The 20,837-nt window shown below is 39.9% G+C and overlaps 1 protein-coding gene across 4 annotated transcripts in view; it reads left to right on the top strand.

Moving 5' to 3' along the window:
• Positions 1-20,837, top strand: part of DNAJC6 (DnaJ heat shock protein family (Hsp40) member C6) — a 170,630-nt gene that overhangs the window by 44,843 nt on the left and 104,950 nt on the right. The window contains exon 1 of one of the 4 annotated variants that reach the window (XM_043461064.1): positions 15,081-15,486. The exons of the other annotated variants lie outside the window; for them this stretch is intronic. Within the exon in view, the coding sequence (XP_043316999.1) occupies positions 15,291-15,486 (196 nt within the window). The 5' untranslated portion in view covers positions 15,081-15,290. Of the gene's footprint in view, positions 1-15,080; positions 15,487-20,837 lie in introns of those variants that run through there. 4 annotated transcript variants of the gene reach the window in all.

The raw sequence follows: 20,837 nt of genomic DNA, 5'->3' as shown, positions 1-20,837 counted from the left end.
TCTGGAAAATATATATTTATCAATTAGGTTTGCTATGTAATAAACCAACCCCAGACTTAGTGGCTTAAGACAGTATACATTTATTCAGCTCACAATTATTTTGGTTAGTGAGTGGGCTCAGATGGGCAGTTCTGATCTGGGCCAAAAAATCTGCTGTTGTCAGTGAAGTTTGTTCACATATCTAGAGTGACTGAACCAGCTTCTCCCTGTGGTCTTCCATCCTGGGGCAGGCGAACCTAAGGAAGGAAAAGGAAGCCAAGAGAGCAAGCAGAATTCCACAAGGTCTGGGCCTGCACTTGGAGCTGGTACAGTGTCACTTTCCCTCCTTCTTAGTCCAACCGTAGGTTGGGTGGCTTAAATAACGGACATTTATTTCTCACATTTCCAGAGACTGAAAATTTTAAGAACAAGGTGCCTGCTGATTCCATTCCTGGTGAGGGCCCTCTTCCTGGCTTGCAGGTGGCTACCATCTTACTGCATTTTCACATGACAGAGAGAGAGAGAGATGTCCTTGTCTTATAAGGACATTAGTCCCATCATGGGGGCCTCACCCTCCTAATCTCATGTACATCTAATTATCTTGCAAATCCCCCATCTCCAAATACTGTAACATTAGGGTTTAGGGCTACAGATATGAACTGGGGGGAGGGACACAAACATTCAGTCCATAACACGCTCTGTTGTTCCAAGCAAGTTACAAGACCAGCCCAGATTCTAGGAATGTGGAAGTAAACTATTTCTTGATGAGAGCAAATGTAAAGTGATATTACAAAATAATGTGGATGGCAAGGGGTGGGAGGTGGGGGAGGTGAATGACTGCCGCCATTTTTATAAACAGTCTTCCAGAACATGCAAAGCTTTAAATCATTCCTACTATCACCATCAAGAGATAGCCATTGTTAATATGTTAATTTCCTCCATCATTTTGTTTATGCACATACAGAGGTAGACTTTTTTTTTAAAGACTGTGATTCACATTTTAGAATCAGGTTTGTATTTGTTCATTCCTCTTATCATTATATTGTAGGTATTTTCTCAGACATTAAGTATTCGTTGACAATGTCATTTGCTCTGTGATGTAGAGGAAACCAACATAAATTGCTCTGTTCCAGGCAGAATGTTGAACATTTTCACAGTTATCTTCACTGTAAAACAAGCTTCTTGTTAATTTGCAGGATAGACATTCTACCACCAAAGAACTCATTTGTTGCTGCAAAGAAAAAGCAATAGATTTTGTGTGAAAAGATCCAGAGAAAATTATAATGGTTAAGATACATCAACAAATGCCTCTTTTTGTCTTGAGAGCCTGACCTGTCAGCTCTAGCTGTCTAGGAAAGAGCAGTCTCCCTGTTGTCAGTGATGGGAGGGTTGGGCCCTTGGCAGTAGATGAGGCCGTGTGTTTTCTGTTTCTCCCTGTTGCTTAAAGAAATGGTTTTGCTGGACTAGCTCCCGTGTTAAAGCTCCACTGAAGGCTATTGAACAGCTGTTTCCATGAACAGTTTTATTTGCAATGGTTTTGATTTTGATTTTGTGACTAGAGTAATAGCTTGCTAGAGAAGAAGGCGTTGACAGAGGAAACTCAGTGATTTGTGACAGTAAGCATCTTATGAACCAGTTGATACAGAGAAGGGTGGATTTGGGGCGATTCCTCCCATTTGAGCTCCTCTGTCCCCTTGGTAGGCTCTCTGTCCTAGTGGTGAATCACAAAATATAAATAACCCTTATATGTAGAGACCACCTGTCCAAACCTTCCATTTTATTGGTGAAGCCACATCACTATTAATTTATTTGATTGATCTGGCTGTATTTGAAAAATGGGATTGTGTTTTTATTGTACAGTCAGCATAATGTGATAAGGAGAATAAAATTGGGAGGCCACAGTTCAAGGTTTGTGTCTGGTTTTGCACTGTCTAGCTGTTGACTATGAACAAATTACAGTTGACCCTTCAACAATGTGGGTGTGAACTGGGCAGGTCCGCTAATACAGAGATTTTAAAAAATAAATACATGCTGCAGTACTACAGGGTTCGTGGTTGGCTGAACCCACAGATGTGCAGGAACTGCCTATGTGGAGGGCTCACCATAAAGTTAGATGTGGCTTCTCGACTGCGTTGGGGATTGTTGTTCTAGGGTCAACTGTACTTGATTTCTTTGAGTTTCAATGACAGAAACCTTAATCTTTTTAGAGTTGTTGTAAAGACTGAGACATTTTTCATCTGCACTAATATAGTCACCACTACTGTAAGTAGCTTTTTAGTACTTAAAATGTGCCTAGTCCAAAATGACATGTGCTGTAAGTCAAAATTAGACACTGGATTTTGAAGACTTAGTTTGAAAAGTATGAAATAGCTCATTGATTACTTTTTTTCCATTGACTGCATGTTGAAATGGCAGTATTTTGTATTCATTGAATTAAACAAAATACATTATTATAGTTAATTTACTTGTTTCTTATTAGTTTTTAAAAATGTGGCTACTGGAAAATTTAAAATTACATATGTTACTCATATTTGTGGCTTGCATTATATTTTTGTGGGACAGTGCTACACTACATGGCAGTTCTTTGCAGAACATAGCATACATGTAGAATAAATGTTAGTTTTAGCCAGAAAATGTAGAAGGTTTAATTGAATGGATAATGATTCTAAGTGATAGCAGGAAGCTTGTTATTTTTACTAGGTTTCCAAGCAAGCTTTTGTTTAGGCATATTAGTATTTCCTCTGTAAGTGTAGTAGGGGAGTAGACGAGAGTTGTTAGAATCCAATTATGTAAGCAAATAATTTCAGTGCATTGAGTTAAGGTGATGTAGGAGTTGTGCTAGGTACTGCAGTAGGTAGGATTCCTTTGGTTACAAATGACAGGAACCAGTTTGAATTAACTGAATTTAAAAAGGGAGGATCTTGTCACCATGGAAAGGGAGAAGCACATCTGAGCTTCCTGAATTCCTAGGATGTAAATGCTATTTTTTCTTGCTCTCTCTCCTCCTCTCCCAAACGTACTTCTCTCTCCTTGGCAACATTTCCCCTTAGATCATGTATCTCCTCTTGTCAGAAAGCAGGTCTCCTACAGCTCTCCTTGCTCTAGGGATGGACTCACTCTCTCTGGTTTTAAACAGAAACGTCCTGTGAAAAGGCTACGGTTGACCTAGCTTGGTTTCAGGTACCCACCCCTGGGCCATGGCAGCTCTAATGTCAACCACAGAGAGGATATCTCAGGAAAAGGAAGTGCTGCTCTTGTCTGATAAGAGAATAAATATACACCATACCTACCCTAACTAATTTAGTAAGTACAGCCATTCTGTGGGGGGTAATACCCCAATTTAACTAAAAAGAAGTTACATATTTTGTCCAAGTACAAACATCCAGCTGGAAGCACAGATCTATCTCTAAAGCCCAGGTTCTGAAAACAGAGAGTTCTAGTAAATTGGATTGTGTTGACTTAAGTTTTCCTGAATTATACAATTTGCTGTTTTTTTCCCTGTTCCAGATTGCTTCCCCTTGAAACTTATGATGGGAATCTGTCCATGGGGATTCTCCAGGCAGGAATACTTGAGTGGGTTGCTATGCCCTTCTCCAGGGGGGTTTCCAACCCAGGGATTGATCCCAGGTCTCCTGCATTGCAGGCGGATGCTTTACTGTCTGAGGCACCAGGGAAGCCCTAGTCAATACAGATTTTTAAATGTAAATGATTTAAATTAAATTTGAAACTTAGCTCCTCAGTCATAATTGCCATATTTCACATGCTCCAAGCCACATGTAGCTGGTGACTCAGGCAGGTTTTCTTAAAGAAGCTCAGTGTCTGGACTTAGAGGATGGGGAAAGTAGAAATGGCGATGCTTATCTCCAGAGGGAAGTAGCTGGTATTGGAATGTGGAGGTTCCATTGTGCTGAATGCGTTAGGTTGAGGGCAGTGGGAAGTCCTTGGATGGTTTTTAAGCATCTGACTCACATAATTGGATCTGCATTTTAGAAAGCTCTAATATGAATCAGTTCACTCCTCTTTCTCAGTTTTCTTATCTCTAAGTTGAAATGGATAGTCTCCCCTTTACAGCTCCTTCCAGGTTTAATATTACAAAAATTTCAGCTGTTACAAAAAAACTTAATTCTATGCTGACTTTTAGATCTCTTGGGTAGCGAGATTACAACTAGTGCTTAAAGGGGTGATTTTGTGGGAATGGGGGTGGGTGAGAGGGCAGGCAGAAAGCTGAATGAATAATACACATTTCCACTGAAAAATAAGGAAATGGAAAGGTTATGCAGAATCCTCTGTCAGTCTCCTGAGAGGGAACTAGTGGACTTTAGCCTCTCAGCAGACAGGTGGAATGGCACTGTGCCCTACTTCTACTACAGATGAAATCTGGGAGTTGTTCTCCAAAACTGCTGCATACTGAGATATTTACTGATAACATGATACTTACTGATGAAATCTGGAATTTGCTTAAATTAGGGGTTTATGGCAGAGAGTGAAGAGGAACCAAAAAGCCTCTTGATGAAAGTGAAAGAGCAGAGTGAAAAAGTTGGCTTAAAGCTTAACATTCAGAAAACTAAGATCATGGCATCTGGTTCCATCACCTCATGGGAAATAGATGGGGAGACAGTGGAAACAGTGTCAGACTTCATTTTTTTGGGCTCCAAAATCACTGCAGATGGTGACTGCAGCCATGAAATTAAAAGACACTTACTCCTTGGAAGGAAAGTTATGACCAACCTGGATAGCATATTAAAAAGCAGAGACATTACTTTGCCAACAAAGGTCCGTCTAGTCAAGGCTCTGGTTTTTCCAGTGGTCATGTATGGATGTGAGAGTTGCACTGTAAAGAAAGCTGAGCGCCGAAAAATTGATGCTTTTGAACTGTGGTGTTGGAGAAGACTCTTGAGAGTCCCTTGGACAGCAAGGAGATCCACCCAGTCCATCCTAAAGGAGATCAGTCCTGGGTGTTCATTGGAAGGACTGATGCTGAAGCTGAAACTTCAGTACTTTGGCCACCTCATGTGAAGAGTTGACTCGTTGGAAAAGACCCTGATGCTGGGAGGGATTGGGGGCAGGAGGAGAAGGGGACGACAGAGGATGAGATGGCTGGATGGCATCACCGACTCAATGGGCATGAGTTTGAGTAAACTCCGGGAGTTGGTGATGGACAGGGAGGCCTGGCGTGCTGCTATTCATGGGGTCGCAAAGAGTCAGACATGACTGAGTGACTGAACTGAACTGACATATAAAACATGATTGGCTGTGACTTAGTTATTGTAAATGCTGAATGATGGGTATGAAAGGTCCATTATATAATTTAATTTTGTATATGTTTGAAAAATTTCATAACAGGAAATTAAAGATAACAATATAAAAGTGCTCCAATTTATTGCTCACGTTCTTTATTTACTTTTAGCATAAATGGAGAAAGAGTCAGACTCTCATTTGGGCCATATTGAAATAAATAGACTCAGAACTGCTGTGTCATAAACACTGACACTTTGCTTTAAGTTTTATATCAACTTCAGTGGCTTAAAATATTCCAGACTGCATTGAGTTTGTGTAGGCAGATCAAAGAAAGAGAATTACACTCTAAGAAAGGGGTGACTCTTTTAGGGATTTTGTTGATGACATAGGCAAGGGCTCTGCTGCTCTGGGCTTGATATACCCAGGAAGGCAATCTCTGGATAGCAGAGTGAGGTGGAGAGGTTACTTGTTTTGAAGTCAGGCATAATAGACTCCAAGCTCCAATACTTTGGCCACCTGATGTGAAGAGCCAACTCATTGGAAAAGACCCTGATGCTGGGAAAGATTGAGGGCAGGAGGAGAAGGGGGTGACAGAGGATGAGATGGTTGGATGGCATCACTGACTCAATGGACATGACTTATAGCAAACTCCAGGTGATAGTGAAAGACAGGGAAGCCTGGAGTGCTGCAGTTCATGGGGTTGCAAAGAGCTGGACATGACTTAGCAACTGAACAACAACAACAACATAATAGACTCACCTAAGTTATCAGTTGAAGGACAGTGACAAAAAATAAAATAGATAACCATGTTCACTGAACTCTCACTATATGCTAGGCACTGTATCAAGCTCTGTGTGTTTTTTATATCATAGAATTTTAATAGCTATCCTGTTAGTTCAGTGCCACTATTTTACAGACTAGGAGTTGAGGCATAAAGAGGTTATATGATTTGTCCATATCACACAGGTTTTATGTAATTCCCAGTAAATGTTATGATAAATAAAAATTGAAATCCAGTGGTTAGGTTGTAGTTGGTATCCCAGCAAGGATTAGGTTTGGATGCACATAACAGAAAAAACCAAAATATCAATGACTTAAAATAGTTTCTTTCTCACCTTTAAGAAGTCTAGAGAAAATCGCTCCAGGCTGCCATGGTTCTCTGGGGATCACAGTCCTTCTATCCTGTTGTTTCACTGTCTTCCATTCTCAAGGTCACTTCATGGTCCGAGATACCTACTGGAATGCCATATTCCAACCAGAAGAAAGGGAAAAGGAATGGAAGAAGGGCATACCGTCAGTCTTCCCTTTTAAGGATACATACCAGAAATTACACACATCATTTCTGCCTGTATTATAATGACCTTTACTTAGCCCCATGTATGTACCTAGTAGATTACAGAAAACTTGCATGTGGCAGGCCCAAGACAAGAAAGAAGACTGAGAAATACATTCTTTATAAAACTGTGTAACCCTGTGACCAGCTAAAGCTCAGGGGTTCTGTTAGCATAGAAGATGATAATGAATATTGAGGACTACTCACAATCACTGCCTAGCCCTTACTCAGCTGCATTTCAGAGCTCTGGTCTTCTTGGGTATTAAATGGACATGGTAATTCTTATCAAAAGACCTTTCACATTTAAATGAGTAAATAAATGAAAAACCCAGGCACTTAATTTAGAGCTTAGGAAATGCTAGTTCTTTTCCTCTAGGTAGATGTGGTCAAGTGGGCAGCAGTGGTTGGGTGCCCAGGAGATTCTGCCTGGAGATTCAGGACCCCAAGAATGGGCTTTACCTGCGTCTTCAGTGGTCACTGCCTGCCGCTTCACCACCACAGAGGATTTGCCACGTACTCTAGGGCCAAGAACCTTTAGGTACAGTGGGATTACAAAGAATAAGCCTCCATATTTCAGTGATCTTTAGCATAAAATCATATATAATGAGCTCTGAGCCAAATATGGGGATATCTAGGGTTTGGGGAAACTTTTACTTTAGTGTAGCTTCCCTGGTGGCTCAGACGGTAAAGCGTCTGCCTGCAATGCCGGAGACCTGGGTTTGATCCCTGGGTTGGGAAGATCCCTTGGAGAAGGAAATGGCAACCCACTCCAGTATTCTTGCCTGGAAAATTCCATGGATGGAGAAGCCTGGTAGGCTACAGTCCATGGATCACAAAGAGTTAGACATAACTGAGCAACTTCACTGGTTCACTGGTTTACTTCTGTGTAGATTTTCACCTGACTTTGGGGAACTCTTTACCACACAGAATTTTTCAGTCTGTTTTCCCCAAGAAAGAGTAACTGATCACAGGGCCAACTCTTGGTAGTCTGTCAGGGTCTGTCCAGGAAGCTGAAGTTTTCCAGCTTGTAAAGTGACAGATAAAAGGGGCTGGTGCTTCCATGAATTACTCTTGAAATGATAATTAATGTGTAACATTATTATACTATGACCATGTCCTTGCAAAGTCAAGGGTAAGTTGAATGTTAGCAAGTACTATATCCTCAGAGAGCTTACTAAAGGAGAACCTTTGGTGAATTTTCCTATAAGTTAAAGATGGCCTCCCAAACAATTTTTTGCATTTTCTTTCATTCAGTTAGCAGATACTTATTGAGCATGTACTACTTGGTAGGCACTGTGCTAGACCTGGCAAAACATGGTGAATATTGCCTTTACCTACCAGAGTTGCTCAATTATAAACTGACAAATAGTATTCTGAGGCTAACTTATAGTCAAATAATAATATTTGTTTCATCAATTCTAAAACTGTTTAAAAATACATAAACATTTATAAAACCTCAAAGCATCCTAAGTTGATAGTATATTGTGTGTCATACTTCACCAGTGATAAATGAATTTTAATGCTGCACCTTAAGCTGGATGATTTCATAGATTTGATAAGTAGGGCTTTTGTGTTTATTGTGTGCTTTTATGTGCCTTATTTCATTTTTTTTTCCTGTGAGAAAGGATGAGTGGTCCACTTCATAGAAAGGGAATATGGCTATGAGTGGTCAGCAGACTGAGGAAAATTTGTTGTGGCAAGTCTAGGACTCAAACATAGTTGTATGTTTTCCTCCAAAGCTTGTGGTTTTCAACCATACATGATGTCTCTTTAATCTGCATACACATATACATATACACATACACATGTGTGAACATAATGAAAGTCAAGCTTCTTTTAAAGCAAGGAGCTTGCTTTTAATGAAAACAAAGCATTGTTTTTCCTTCTAGTGGTTTAAAACCAGGCCAAACAATAGCCGCATATCAATTTTCAGGGACACAACATAAAAAGTCTTCTAACTCAGATGGTTACAAAACAAGCTTGCTTGTTGTGAAGACAGATTAATTAAAATCTTTCAGGTTTCATTGAGCAGAACCTGATGTGGGGGTCATAAAGCAGGAGTAACTCGATAAGGTACCCAGACCATTTTCACTGACCACACTTTATAAGTCAAGGAATGAGCCAAGGAATGACCTAAATGTCTTCCAGCTTTCACTTTGACCTCTAGAAGTACCTCTTCTGACTGGTGGTTGTTGTTCAGTTGCCCAGTCGTGTCCGACTCTTTGTGAACCCGGGGACTGATGCATGCCAGGCCTCTCTGTCCCTCACCATCTCCCAAAATTTGCCCAAGTTCATGTTCATTGCATCAGTGATGCCATCCAGCCATCTCATCCTCTGACACCCTCTTCTCCTGCCCTCAATCTTTCCCAGCATCAGGGGCTTTTCCAGTGAGTCAGCTGTGACTAGAGCAGGGGCCAAAACATGATCCTTCTTGATGAATTTTAATCTCAATCAGTAGCTAGCTGTGTGAGCTTTGGCAAGTTATTTACCATTGCCAGGCTTGCCCGAAAATAAGGATAACACCTTTGCAGGGGTATTGGGAAAGTGAGAGTTAAGGCGGGTTAGATAAATGGCAAATGGTAAGTAATCAATGGAGCTTCCTGGTGGCTCAATGGTAATAAATCTGCCTGCCAGTGCAGGAGACGGAAGAGACGGAGGAGATGCAGGTTAGATTCCTGGGTTGGGAAGATCCCCTGGAGGAGAAGATGGCAACCCACTCAGGATTCTTGCCTGGAAAATCCCTTGGACTGAGGATCCTGGTGGGCTGCAGTACCTAGGGTCTCAAAGAGTAAGACACGACTGAGTGACAGCACAGCGTAGCAGCACAAGTAATCAACGGCAGTTATTTTTATTAGGACCGGACTAGAGCTTCAAGGAGGCACATTGGAGTTATCTTTAAGAATATGCCCTGCCTGGAAAGTTTTGTCATATTTTCTAGGAGCTCCAGCATTCCACCAAGCACCAAGAACAGACCACCTCATTCCTGAAGAATTTCACGGGGATAATTGAGATTTTCTTCTCAGTATACTTTTCTCCCCCAGCATACTTCCTCTCCTCTCCTGTGTGTTGATCTAGGTGTAGCTTTTGACAGCTGCCACTCTTTATGGATGCATTCTATGGTAAAGCCTTAATTAAATGGGACTTGGAAACTGGAACACTTCAATGGCCATGGTTTTTCCCTCTGGGCTTCATTTGGAGGAGAAAGAAGGAAATGACAACCCAAGTGCTGAGAAAGGAACATTTAAGAACTAGAGAGAATCTTGTAATTCAGCACCTTCATTTTACTGGTGAGAGAAGGAGAAGCAACCAAGGCCTCTCTTCTGACTCATAATTTGTCATTGTTCAGTCCCTAAGTCGTGTCTGATTCTGTGACCCTATGGATGCAGCATGCCAGGTTCCTCTGTCCTCATGATCTCCCAGAGTTTGCTCAAATTCATGTCCATTGAGTTGGTAATGCTATCGATTCATTACAGAGTCAGATAGTTAACAGAGTTGGAGGAGAATTCCCAGTCTGTTGCTTTTTATTCTGGACTGTGGCTTGAAGATGTGACCTTAGCATCCCTCTTAATGTTAATCTTCCAGGTTTGCTGCTCCATGACAGGTCTTATTTATGTCTGCCCAGAGGGCTGTCAGTGGGGACGAGTCGGGCAGGCTGGGGATCGTACACTGGGAAGTGGTGGTCAACAGCCGCACTCCAACTGGAACCTGTGTATCTTTTGTAAAGGCATCTAAGCTGATTTTTTTTTTTTTAAAAAAACAGGACAAACAAAACATCTGGGGCTAAATGTGGCCTCCTGGTACCCAGTTTGAATGCCTTGCACTGTTTGTATCCGCAGGCCATATTCACTAGCAAGATAATCGAGTCATGTAGCTGAGGCATGCTGCCAAAGAAAGTTTTAGTGCTGTTCATTGATGTATGTTAGTTGAATCGAATACTGAAGAAGTTTATTTCAGAAACCAAATCATAATACATCTTTAAACTGAAGGTAGAAGCTCTGCCCTCAGATACAGTTTGGTTAGCTAGAATTCTTTGTTATCTGATTAACCAGGTGAATTCAGATGTCACAGTGTGTAGGACAGTCACAGTTGGGAATTCACCAGTCTCAATACTGGAGGTTTTGCCCTATAAGCTCAAAACAATATTTCAAAAAAATAACATCTTACCACGTGCTAAAAACTGATGTTTCCCACCTACTTCATTTTTATGAAAATAATAGTCTTGAATTGCTAAGTTTATTTTGTAGTCTACTAGTAGGCCACAATATGTAGTTTTAAAAATCACTAGGCTAGGTGATACTAATACATTTTTATTTATTCACTAGTTTTAAAATTTAGCAGATACTTTATCACTATCTAATGAGTATGAATTTCTCTCTGGTGTCATGGGGGTACAGACATGAGCGAAATATGGATGTTTGTATTTAAGGAGTCCAAAATCTAACAGGATAGATATGCATTAAATTATCTAAAAACTCAAGGCAGAATAATCACTTCACATTATACATCATGCTTTTATATTATCATAAATCATAATGACAATAAATCTCTTAAGTATGCAAGACCTATTTTAACTTAATTTTACAGATAGGAAATTATGTTTTTGAAAAAAGTGACTTATGAATATAAAAATACATTGATGATACTGATAATGGTATTTGCTAAGCTCTTACTATGTGTTAGATACTAATTTAATTCTCACTACAATTTTATTATGATGACACTATTATTCTCATTTTATAGATGAGAAAAGTGATGCAGAGAGAATAAGTAACTTGCGCAAGGTTATAGAGCTAATAGTCCATGGAACTAGGATTCAGTCCTGGGAAATATGGTGCTAGAATCTCAGTCATAACCAATGTTTTCTAGTTCCTGGAAACAGATTTTCTAGTTCCTAGTATAGATCATAATCCCAGATAGGTTGTATCACACAAAAATTGTGTGACATTTGCTGTGTTAGGAGAGCATTTGGGGGATGGAGAGGATGATGAAGAATAGAGTCTGCCTCTGAAGCATTCCCCAATGTGGATAATCTTCATCAAATTAATAAAACTGAAGTCAGCAACAGAAAAGGCAAAGAGAACTCTCCCAAAGAGGGCATCTAATCCTTTGGCTCTGCCCCATATGGGATGTGATATTCTTTTTTTAATGTATTTTTAATTGAAGTATAGTTGATTTACAGTGTTATGCCAGTCTCTGCTGTGTGGCAAAGTGATTCAATTATGTACATATAAACATTCTTTTTTATATTCTTTTCCATTATGATTTATCACGTGATATTGAATCTAGTTCCCTGTGGTATACATTAGGACCTTGTAGTTTATCCATTCTAAATGTAATAGTATGCATTTGCCAACCCCAAACTCCCAGTCCATCCCTCTCCCCCGCCATGCCTGTCTGTTCTCTACTTCTATGAGTTTGTTTGTTTTGTAGATAGGTTCATTTGTGCCATATTTTAAATTGTACGTGCAAGTGATGTCATATAGTATTTGTTTTTCCTTTCTGACTTAGTATAATAATCTTTAGTTGCACCTATGTTGCTGCAAATGGCGTTGTTTTGTTATTTTCTTACGGCTGAGTAATGTTCCATTGTATATATGCACTACATCTTTATCCATTCATCTCTTGATGGACATTTAGGTTGTCTCCATGTTTTGGCTATTGTGAATAGTGTGATATTCTTGAGATAAAATAAATCATGAAACAATCTTCATCTTGGAAAAACAGAGTTTGACTGTAAATGTTCACCTTGGATTTTACCAGTACCACCTTTCTTCCTTAAGCTGAAGCCTGCATTCAAAATCACATAGACAAGTTTCCATGAGTATAGTCCTGGAGAAAATAATACTTAGCCTTTACTGAGCTCCTGTCATGAGAGGAAGTTAGACTATTAGCACTAAGGATAGAGTTGTGCCCAAGCCATATCACTAATACTGATAATAGAGAACATATGTTAAGAACTTCCTCTATATGTGTTAGGTACTAATTTAATTCTTACTTCAACTGTATAATGATGGTACTTTTATTATGCTTTATATTATAGAATACAAAATTGGTATCTTTATGCATTTATGAACTCTTTGTGAATTTGATCTTTAGGATAGTAAATACAATTTTAGTGATGAAATTTGTGTATATTCCAATTTAAGCCCTAAACTAACTTTTAGGCTGTTGTAAATTAATCTAGTTACTGTATTTTCCTGCCTTATTATGTTCTTTATATTCTGAATTTTGTAGGGTTATTAATAACTATTCTGATTGGTTGTAATTATGTTAAATTAAGTGTAAATATGAAAATAAAATGACCCTTGTATCCCATTCATGTTTTTCTTTAAATTTACAAAGTGATGAAATAGCTATCACAAAATACAAGGCATGTGTTTATAATTTATTCCAGCAGTATACTGCAACTTTGAAAAGTTGAGTGAAAATAACTAAGTGCTTTTTTTTGAAAGTAATAATTCTCACTTTTCAAAATGGTATTTTCCAAATTCTCTTAATCCAGGTTATAAATCCAGAATTTATCAAGGCACATGACAGATGCTGAGTATTTTCCTCTCCCTGTGGGTCAGTAATAAATTTAAAAATGAGGAAGGGTGCAGAAAAAGATGATCTAAAATGTTATTGGAAAAGATTTACTTCCTAGACTTTAGGGAGTATTTATTAGTCAAGTATCTAAAATAATGTCAAACTGACAGATTGGGAAAATTGAAAGTATAAAATTTGTGTTTAAACTTTATCACAGTTTTAACTGCCACCACTCAAATTGTTTGATCCTGTAAATGAGCATTAACTGCGATTTGTGATTTGGGTAAGAACACATGTTCATCAGATAATGCAGTTAGGAAAGCAACTGGGCAGATAATTTACCTTTTCCCAGAGGGACTGAAAGGATCTAGAAGACAGCAAACACTCTTGGCTTTTACTGATTTATCCCCTTCCTACAAGAATTTGCATTTGAGTAATCCTTGAAGAGGAAAATTTCTTTCAATCCAATTAATTTATTTTATGTAGACATGTGTAGAGCTAGAGCTCCCAGGAAACTCCTTGGATCCCAAATAATTTAGACTGAAATCTCTTAGATGCTACAGTTTGACTTTGTGTTCTTAAAGATATCAAAATAATAATACCAAGGGAAAGTCATGAAAAGTGAGATGGCAAATTTAGGTTTGTGTATGGGTTTAAGCAAATTTTACATGCATGTACTTTTTTCTTGTTGTTTTGGTAATGAAAGTCCATCAGATGACTTGAAAACACCTCAGTAATACCAAATCTTTTTTTTTTTTTTTAATACCAAATCTTAATAGGGAAAAATAATTTTAAGCCAAGATTTTCACTTGGTCTTCACCTGAGCTGATGAGAATGAGGGGATACTTCTACAATGTTATTTCAGGTGAAAGTGAGCATTTGGTAATTGCATTTTGACACTTAACAGAGTTAAGCCCTGGTTTCATAAGGCTTGAAACATACAATGTTGAGGCCCTGTTTAAGAAAACAAAATCACGGATATAAAATTAGGTGCATTAGTCTTGAAAGGGGCTTCTCCAAAAAAGGAGCCTTGACTCTTAGGCTTCATTAACTTCTTGATAAATTCTCCTCTGATTAATTAGTGACTGCCCTTTGTGTTCAGCATTATGAGAGAAAAAAAGGGGGAGGAGCTAGAGACTAGGAAGAAAATCCTTGTCTAGCTTTCTTCCCACCCATCCCCTCAAGATAGCTGAGTGGTACAGACCTTTCTCCAGGTCCCAAGGTAAATGATGTCAGAACTGAAACTGCACCTGAATCAACCTTGTCCCCTCTCCGCCTCACCCCGCCAATATTTTCGTTCAACAAAGAGTTACTAAACAGTCACATCTCCTCCCTAGGTGGAATGGGCTGTAACTGCCTCCTAGCGTTAGAATAGCCAGGTCTTTGCTGTCTCACTTAGGGATTTTACCCATTCTGGGAAATGTGCAAAATATGTGTCTTTCTATCCTAGCATAACATGCGTTCGTTTTCTGTTCAGTTGAGTTAAAGTCACTCCTGCCGGAGGGCAACTGTTGGGGTGGCTTTGACTCGCCGAATCTTCCAGCAAATATAGGTTAAGTTATACAAAATGGGCGTGTCTGGATCTTACCAAGAGAACCTCACGTCCCCAAAGCTTACCAGGCAGAGACACCCAGCCCCTTTCTTCTTCGCCTCACGTGCGCGAAAACACCCTCTTCTCTAGTCGTAGTAGTCCCCTCCCCCCCACCCCGCCCCATTTTCCGCCTTCACCACCCCCCTCCCCGAGAATCTCCCCTCCCTTACTCTCTCTTTCCTTCCCTCCCCGCAGGCCAGCCGCGCTTGGAGTTGCCCTGCCGCGCGGCGCGGGGCGACGCGGCGACACCTATAGGACTGCTTCCGGGCACTCCCCAGACAGAGGGTGGCTGGCCCGGGTCGGGAGCTCGGCAGGGCCGGCGGCTCCACCGCGGCTGCACCAGGGACGCGCGCACCCGCCTGCCCGCCCGCGTCCCCCCTCCCCTGCGCCCGAGCACCCGGCGCCCAGAGCCGCGCTCTGCCCAGGGCGGTGGCTTCGCCGGGCCCCGCAAAGCTCCTCTCCGCTGGCCGCTCCCCCTTTCACTCCTATTTGCGTCATGTGGGGCTCTTGATTTTTTTTTTCCCCCCTTAAAAAAAAAAATTCCTCCTTTAGCCCTTTCCACTTTCCACCTCCCCTTTCGTCTCCTCAGGTTGATTCCCCCCCCCCCCTTCTCTGGGCTTGCTCATGAGCCTCCTCGGAAGCTACCGGAAAAAGACCAGCAACGATGGTTATGAATCCTTGCAGCTGGTGGACAGTAACGGGGACCTAAGTGCGGGGAGCGGCGGGGGAGGCGGCAAACAGAGAGTGAACGCCGGGGCGGCAGCGGCGCGGAGTCCCGCCCGGCAGCCTCAGGACCGCGCCAGCACCATGGACAGCTCAGGTAGCGCGCGGGAGGGCAGCGCCCCGCTGAACTCTGCAGGGTCCTCCAGTTGCGGCCCGGTTCACTAGCTCTCAACCCAGTCCGGGCTTGGGAGAGGACAGGATGAAGGCACCTAATACCACTGGGGTGTCGCGTCTCTAATTTCTCTAGTCCAGGGAGCTAGGAAACGTTAGATCAGTCCGGAGGCCCAGTGACCGTAGCGAGCGCCTCTTAATCTCTCTAGGCTGCTGGATACACCATCTGGGGGGCGGGGAGAGAAGGGGAAAGGGGAGGGTAAGGGTGGACAGGATTGGGGAGGGGGTGGCGCTAGGAGCGGTTGGGAAGAAGGCGGGGAGCGGCAGCGGCTTTCACTCCCCAGCTGGATGAGGGGGAGAGGTGAAGGACGGAGTGTGTTGATTGTTTTTGCAGCCTGCTGAAGGTATTTATTCCAATTATTATTCTTGCAATGCTGATGTTATTTACAATTCTGTAAAGCTCTACCTTTTCTCTACTCTGCTGTGTGCCAAGGTTAATGCTGTTACCTTTCTTGAGCAAATTTTACCTGGGATCTAGAGCCCTTTTGCACAGTTTTTATGTTTTGCACAATGAAATTTTTTTTCATCTGTTGTTGGCTTTGATCTTGTTTATCTTTATACTTTTGCAGTGAGTGTATTAATATTTCATGAACCTCTACATGTAAAGAAAATGGAAATGCCTATAAACTTTGCATCTGGGCTTGCAGCCGTCCTTTAGAAAGCGTTTTAGCAAGTTGCATTTTCTCTTGGAGCTGCTCTTTTAGCGATTTCCATAGTAGAACAGTTACTTAATATATTCACATTTGACCTGGAATGTCATTACAGCTGTTTGCTTACCTTTTCAAGGAGCCAAAATAGGACGATTGTTTACTAAAGATAATTTATAATTGAGGTGCTCATTGGTTTGTTCTATATTGGTAACTTTAATTCTGGATAACTGAGAACTCTGGGAGGAAAGATTTGTGTTGCGTTGTTGGGGAGGTAATGAAACCAAACTGAATTTAATCCCAGCATTTTGCAAAAGAAAAAAGCTTGTTTTCTTTTAATTGTGTAATGACTCTTCTTGGGCTACCATTTTCTGTTTTCCTCATCCTATTAGTGTGATAAAATATTGTCCACAGGTGTTCAAGTGTCCAGGCCGAGAACTAATTCTATCCATATAAGTTCTTATTGAAGTTAAATAAGGTATTGATGGGATGTTGTCTCAGGACTATTTTAAATTAAAGCTAAAATTATCCCTAAGGGACTGATGGTTTCAAGGGCTTTGGTATGATGTTTTACATGTTTATTTGATTTATGTTTTTCCAAATCTGTGTTATGTCAAGGTACAAACCATCTTTTGACAGGATGTAGTCTCTTTTAAATCTTAAAAAAAAGATTCATACTCTAAATGATGCTACTATAATTCTTTTGGAACATAGTGCACATATATCAGATAAATGCAATGAAAATGAACATTTCCAAATGTGTACAGAGGAGCCTCACTTCAAGGAAATGAGATATGAAATTCCAAGTAATTTAATTTTTATAGAGATTTTCATTTTAAAATTGGAATTTGTTTTTTAAAATAAGTTACCTTCTAGAATAAATTCTGCATGTGTTTTCTGAGCCTGGTTGTGTATATGCTGGGCACAGTGCTAAGTAAGCACTGTAGGGAATACAGTAGTAAATGAGACACCTTTGACCTCTAGGGGGCCATCCTATGATGGGGCAGTAACTTGGACACTGTTACTAAATTCTGGATTTTTGAGGATTTTTTCCTTCTATCATTATGAAATCAGATTTTTTTTCAATAGCTTTAGAGAAAAATAATGAATTGCTTTGACAAATTATTGTAATGAAAAACCATTTTTATTAAGAATACTGTGATTTCTAAAGTGCCATTGCTAGGAGTTGATTCTTCTACTTGATCATACTAGCACTGTATGATGAGGTTGCTAGGATCACCACCCATACACTTTAGGCTAGGAGAATATTGTGGCTTTGTTTCAGCATTCATTTCAGGAGAATACTGTTTGGGTGAGGGCTTGGTCTCTGAGAATGTCCTTTCCTGTAGTCGGTAGCAAGTTTCATTTAGTAGGTAGATACTATACCTGTGTATCTAATTATGGTTCTAGCTTCTAAAGTTTTCAGAGTGGCCTTGTGCAGTCTAAATGTATCCACTTGTTTAAGGCATTTAACTAAATGCATGGATCACTTCTAAACTAGCAATAATTTGCCCATTTATTGAACTGATTGTACTGACATGCTGAATAGGATAGGTGGTTCATGGGGCTTTTGCTCTATTGAAAATGTTTAAGAATGAAAAGAATATGTCAAGATCCCTTAGAGAATGTAAAGCTTAGTCTTAATAATGCCTTACACTTTTATAGCTATTTATAATAGAACACTTGGACACTAATTTTATTTCCCCAGAATTCTGTTAGATAGGGTAAGCAGCATGTGTCCATGCCTAGAATCTTGGGATCAAACCTCTGCACTATTGTTACTAGACGGAAAACCTAGAAATGTTTTAAACTTGTTCTCCATTTACAAAAGGAGAATCATCATAGTTGTTCTGACCATAGAGCTTAAGTCTGAGACTTGAAACAATGTAAGAATAGTTTTGCAGTTTTTCTTCTTTTTGCTATCTGGGCCCTTCCAATTTATGAGATGAGGAAACACTCTTACAGATGGCAGGAGACTTGCTGAAGGTAAAATAGCAAGTTAGTGACAGCTAGATTCATGTTTTCTGACTCTTAAGGTCTAAGTGTTTCCCCATTGAACCAAGCTGTCTTTCTATGTAGGCATAATATCATTGTTGAAATGGAAATAATCTTACCTACTTTGATTTTCCCCTCTGTTCTTAGATGAAAGACTGATAGATGTTCAGAGAAGTATAATGACTCTTAAGTTAACAGACTCCAGGTAGATTCCAGAGCAGTTTCCTTGCTGGGTTTGTTCTGCAGAGCTCTCTGTCTGTCCTGGCTTACTTTCTCTTCATTTAAATTATTTTCTAGAAGATTGTCATTCGAAGGTCATCCTCTCATATCCCAAATGGCATTGCAGCTATCCTAATTCATTAACTCAGAAACTCCATATTTCTCTTATGTGTGTTTTACCTTCCATGGAAAGTAGAATCCACAGAAATGTTCCAACATTAGGCTTTACTTAAAAAATTCATAATGATAAGTCATAAAACAGACCAATTAAAATCCAGATTCTAATGGGATTTAAAAGTATAAGGATAATGAGAACTGCTACAATGATTTAATGAAGTATAAGGATGATGAAGAATGCTAAAATGTTTTCTTGCCTTGTATGAATCTGATCTGATGAATATTTTCAACAAATACTGTTTTAGGTAGTGTTTAAACCCAGCATTCACAATGTGAATCTGGCTTTAACTTTATGAAATATTTACTTGGATAACTTCGTGATTCATTACTGAAATATCATCAGCATATAGGTACTGATAGTACTTACGTAGAAATACCTGCCCATTTAAAGGTTTGAAGGTTGAAGGCAAAATTGATTCATCCAACTTATTTAGTTGTGGCTAAAGTTTGAGTGACTCTGGATAACCATTTAAGGATGCATCTGTGTCAAATTTCAAGTGCTTGGAGACTGCTGTGTTTCATAGACTTAGAAGGGGAGTCCACATAGCCTATGATGCATGCTTTCTGTGAGGAAGCATTCACTGCCTCCTGAGGCAGTACTTTTGGATTGTTCTCCTTGGTACAGAGTCCTTTCTCTTATCTAGGCAAAACTCAGCCTTTCTGCCTTCTACATTTCAAAATAAATCCAATCTCCTTCCAAAGATTTTTTTCATCAGCTTTTATTATAAAAGTTGTCCATGCCCTTGACTGAAAAAGAATAAAAGATTTCATAAAGGAACAAAATGAAAAATGTAGAAATGTACCATCTCCCCTCTCGGATAGGCCCTTGCTCCAGAGATAATCCCTGTTGAAAGTTTATGTAAACAAATATATATTGTGTGCATATATGTGTGCATATTGGAGAAGGAGATGGCGGCCCACTTCATTATTCTTATTTGGGAAATCCCATGGACAGGGAAGCTAGGTAGGCTACAGTCCAGAGGGTCACTAGAATCAGACATGACTTAGCAACTAAACCACCACCATGTGTGCATATATAAGATTAAAATTACAATAATAATTTGTAATACAAATTCAAAGTTGTAACCATATACTTTATATACAATTGTTTAATAACTCTTAATGATAAAAATAGCTATAATTTAGCAATTATAATCTAGGCATTGTGCTAAGCATTGTGCATATGATATCTTGCTTAACTCTCATAAGAATTCTTTAAGGTGGATGATAGTTATTTTCCTCTTACAGTGGTTAAACTGAGGCACAGAGAGCTTAAGCAAGTTACCTGAGGTTACAAAAGGTCTCCTCATAGTATATTGTGTGAAATTCCATAGAGAAATGCCAATAAGACTGGAAATTAAGCATTTATTAGTAAATGTTTCTATCTGCTTCTTCCCGTGAGGTAAGAAGGAATAAGAGTATCTGAGAGAACTGAAATGTGTAGTTGTTTTTCACGTTGAGCCTCATGAAACAAGACAAATGTCTCCTTTTGTATTAAATATAAGGAATTTTTAAATGTTGGAAACAAAGGAGATAGAGCAAAAGGAGTATTGGAGAAGGGTTATTAAATCCTGATATAACACTGAAAAAGAGTGTAATTGGTGGAGCTTCATAAATTTATGAAACAATGTCTTGTCAATTGTCAATTGAAGCCCCAATACTTTGGCCACCTGATGCAAAGAGCCAACTCATTGGAAAAGACTCTGATGCTGGGAAAGATTGAGGGCAGGAGGAGAAGGGAGTGATAGAAGACGAGATGGTTGGATGGCATCACCGACTCGATAGACATGAGTTTGAGCAAACTGTGGGAGATGGTGAAGGACAGGGAAGCCTTGCATGCTGCAGTCCATGGGGTTGAAAAGAGTTGGCCATGACTGAGTGACTGAACAGCAAAATCCTGTCAATGGAGATGAGTCTTTACTGCTCTGGGAATTAGGTCCAGAGTGTTCTCAACTGGACATCAGGAGCCCATTGTGGTACGTCAGAAAGCCAGCCCAGTAGAATTTTGTTTCCTTTCTCTACTGGTAGGTCCCCTGCCTCCCACCTCCACCTCTGTTTCTGCATATACTGTTCACTCAACTTTGGCTAGCTTATCCCATAGCCATTTAGATATCTACTTTTCCATTTTATCTTCTACTCATTCTTCAAGACTTGGCTTCCATATTTTTTAACCCTATAGGCTGCATGGTTCCAAATTGGGAAAGGAGTACATCAAGGCTGTATATTGTTATCCTGCTTA

Source organism: Cervus canadensis, chromosome 2 (genome assembly GCF_019320065.1).
Source record: "Cervus canadensis isolate Bull #8, Minnesota chromosome 2, ASM1932006v1, whole genome shotgun sequence".
NCBI lineage: Eukaryota > Metazoa > Chordata > Mammalia > Artiodactyla > Cervidae > Cervus > Cervus canadensis.
The sequence above is the reverse complement of the archived record's forward strand: the minus strand, read 5'-3'. Positions and strand labels throughout refer to the sequence as shown.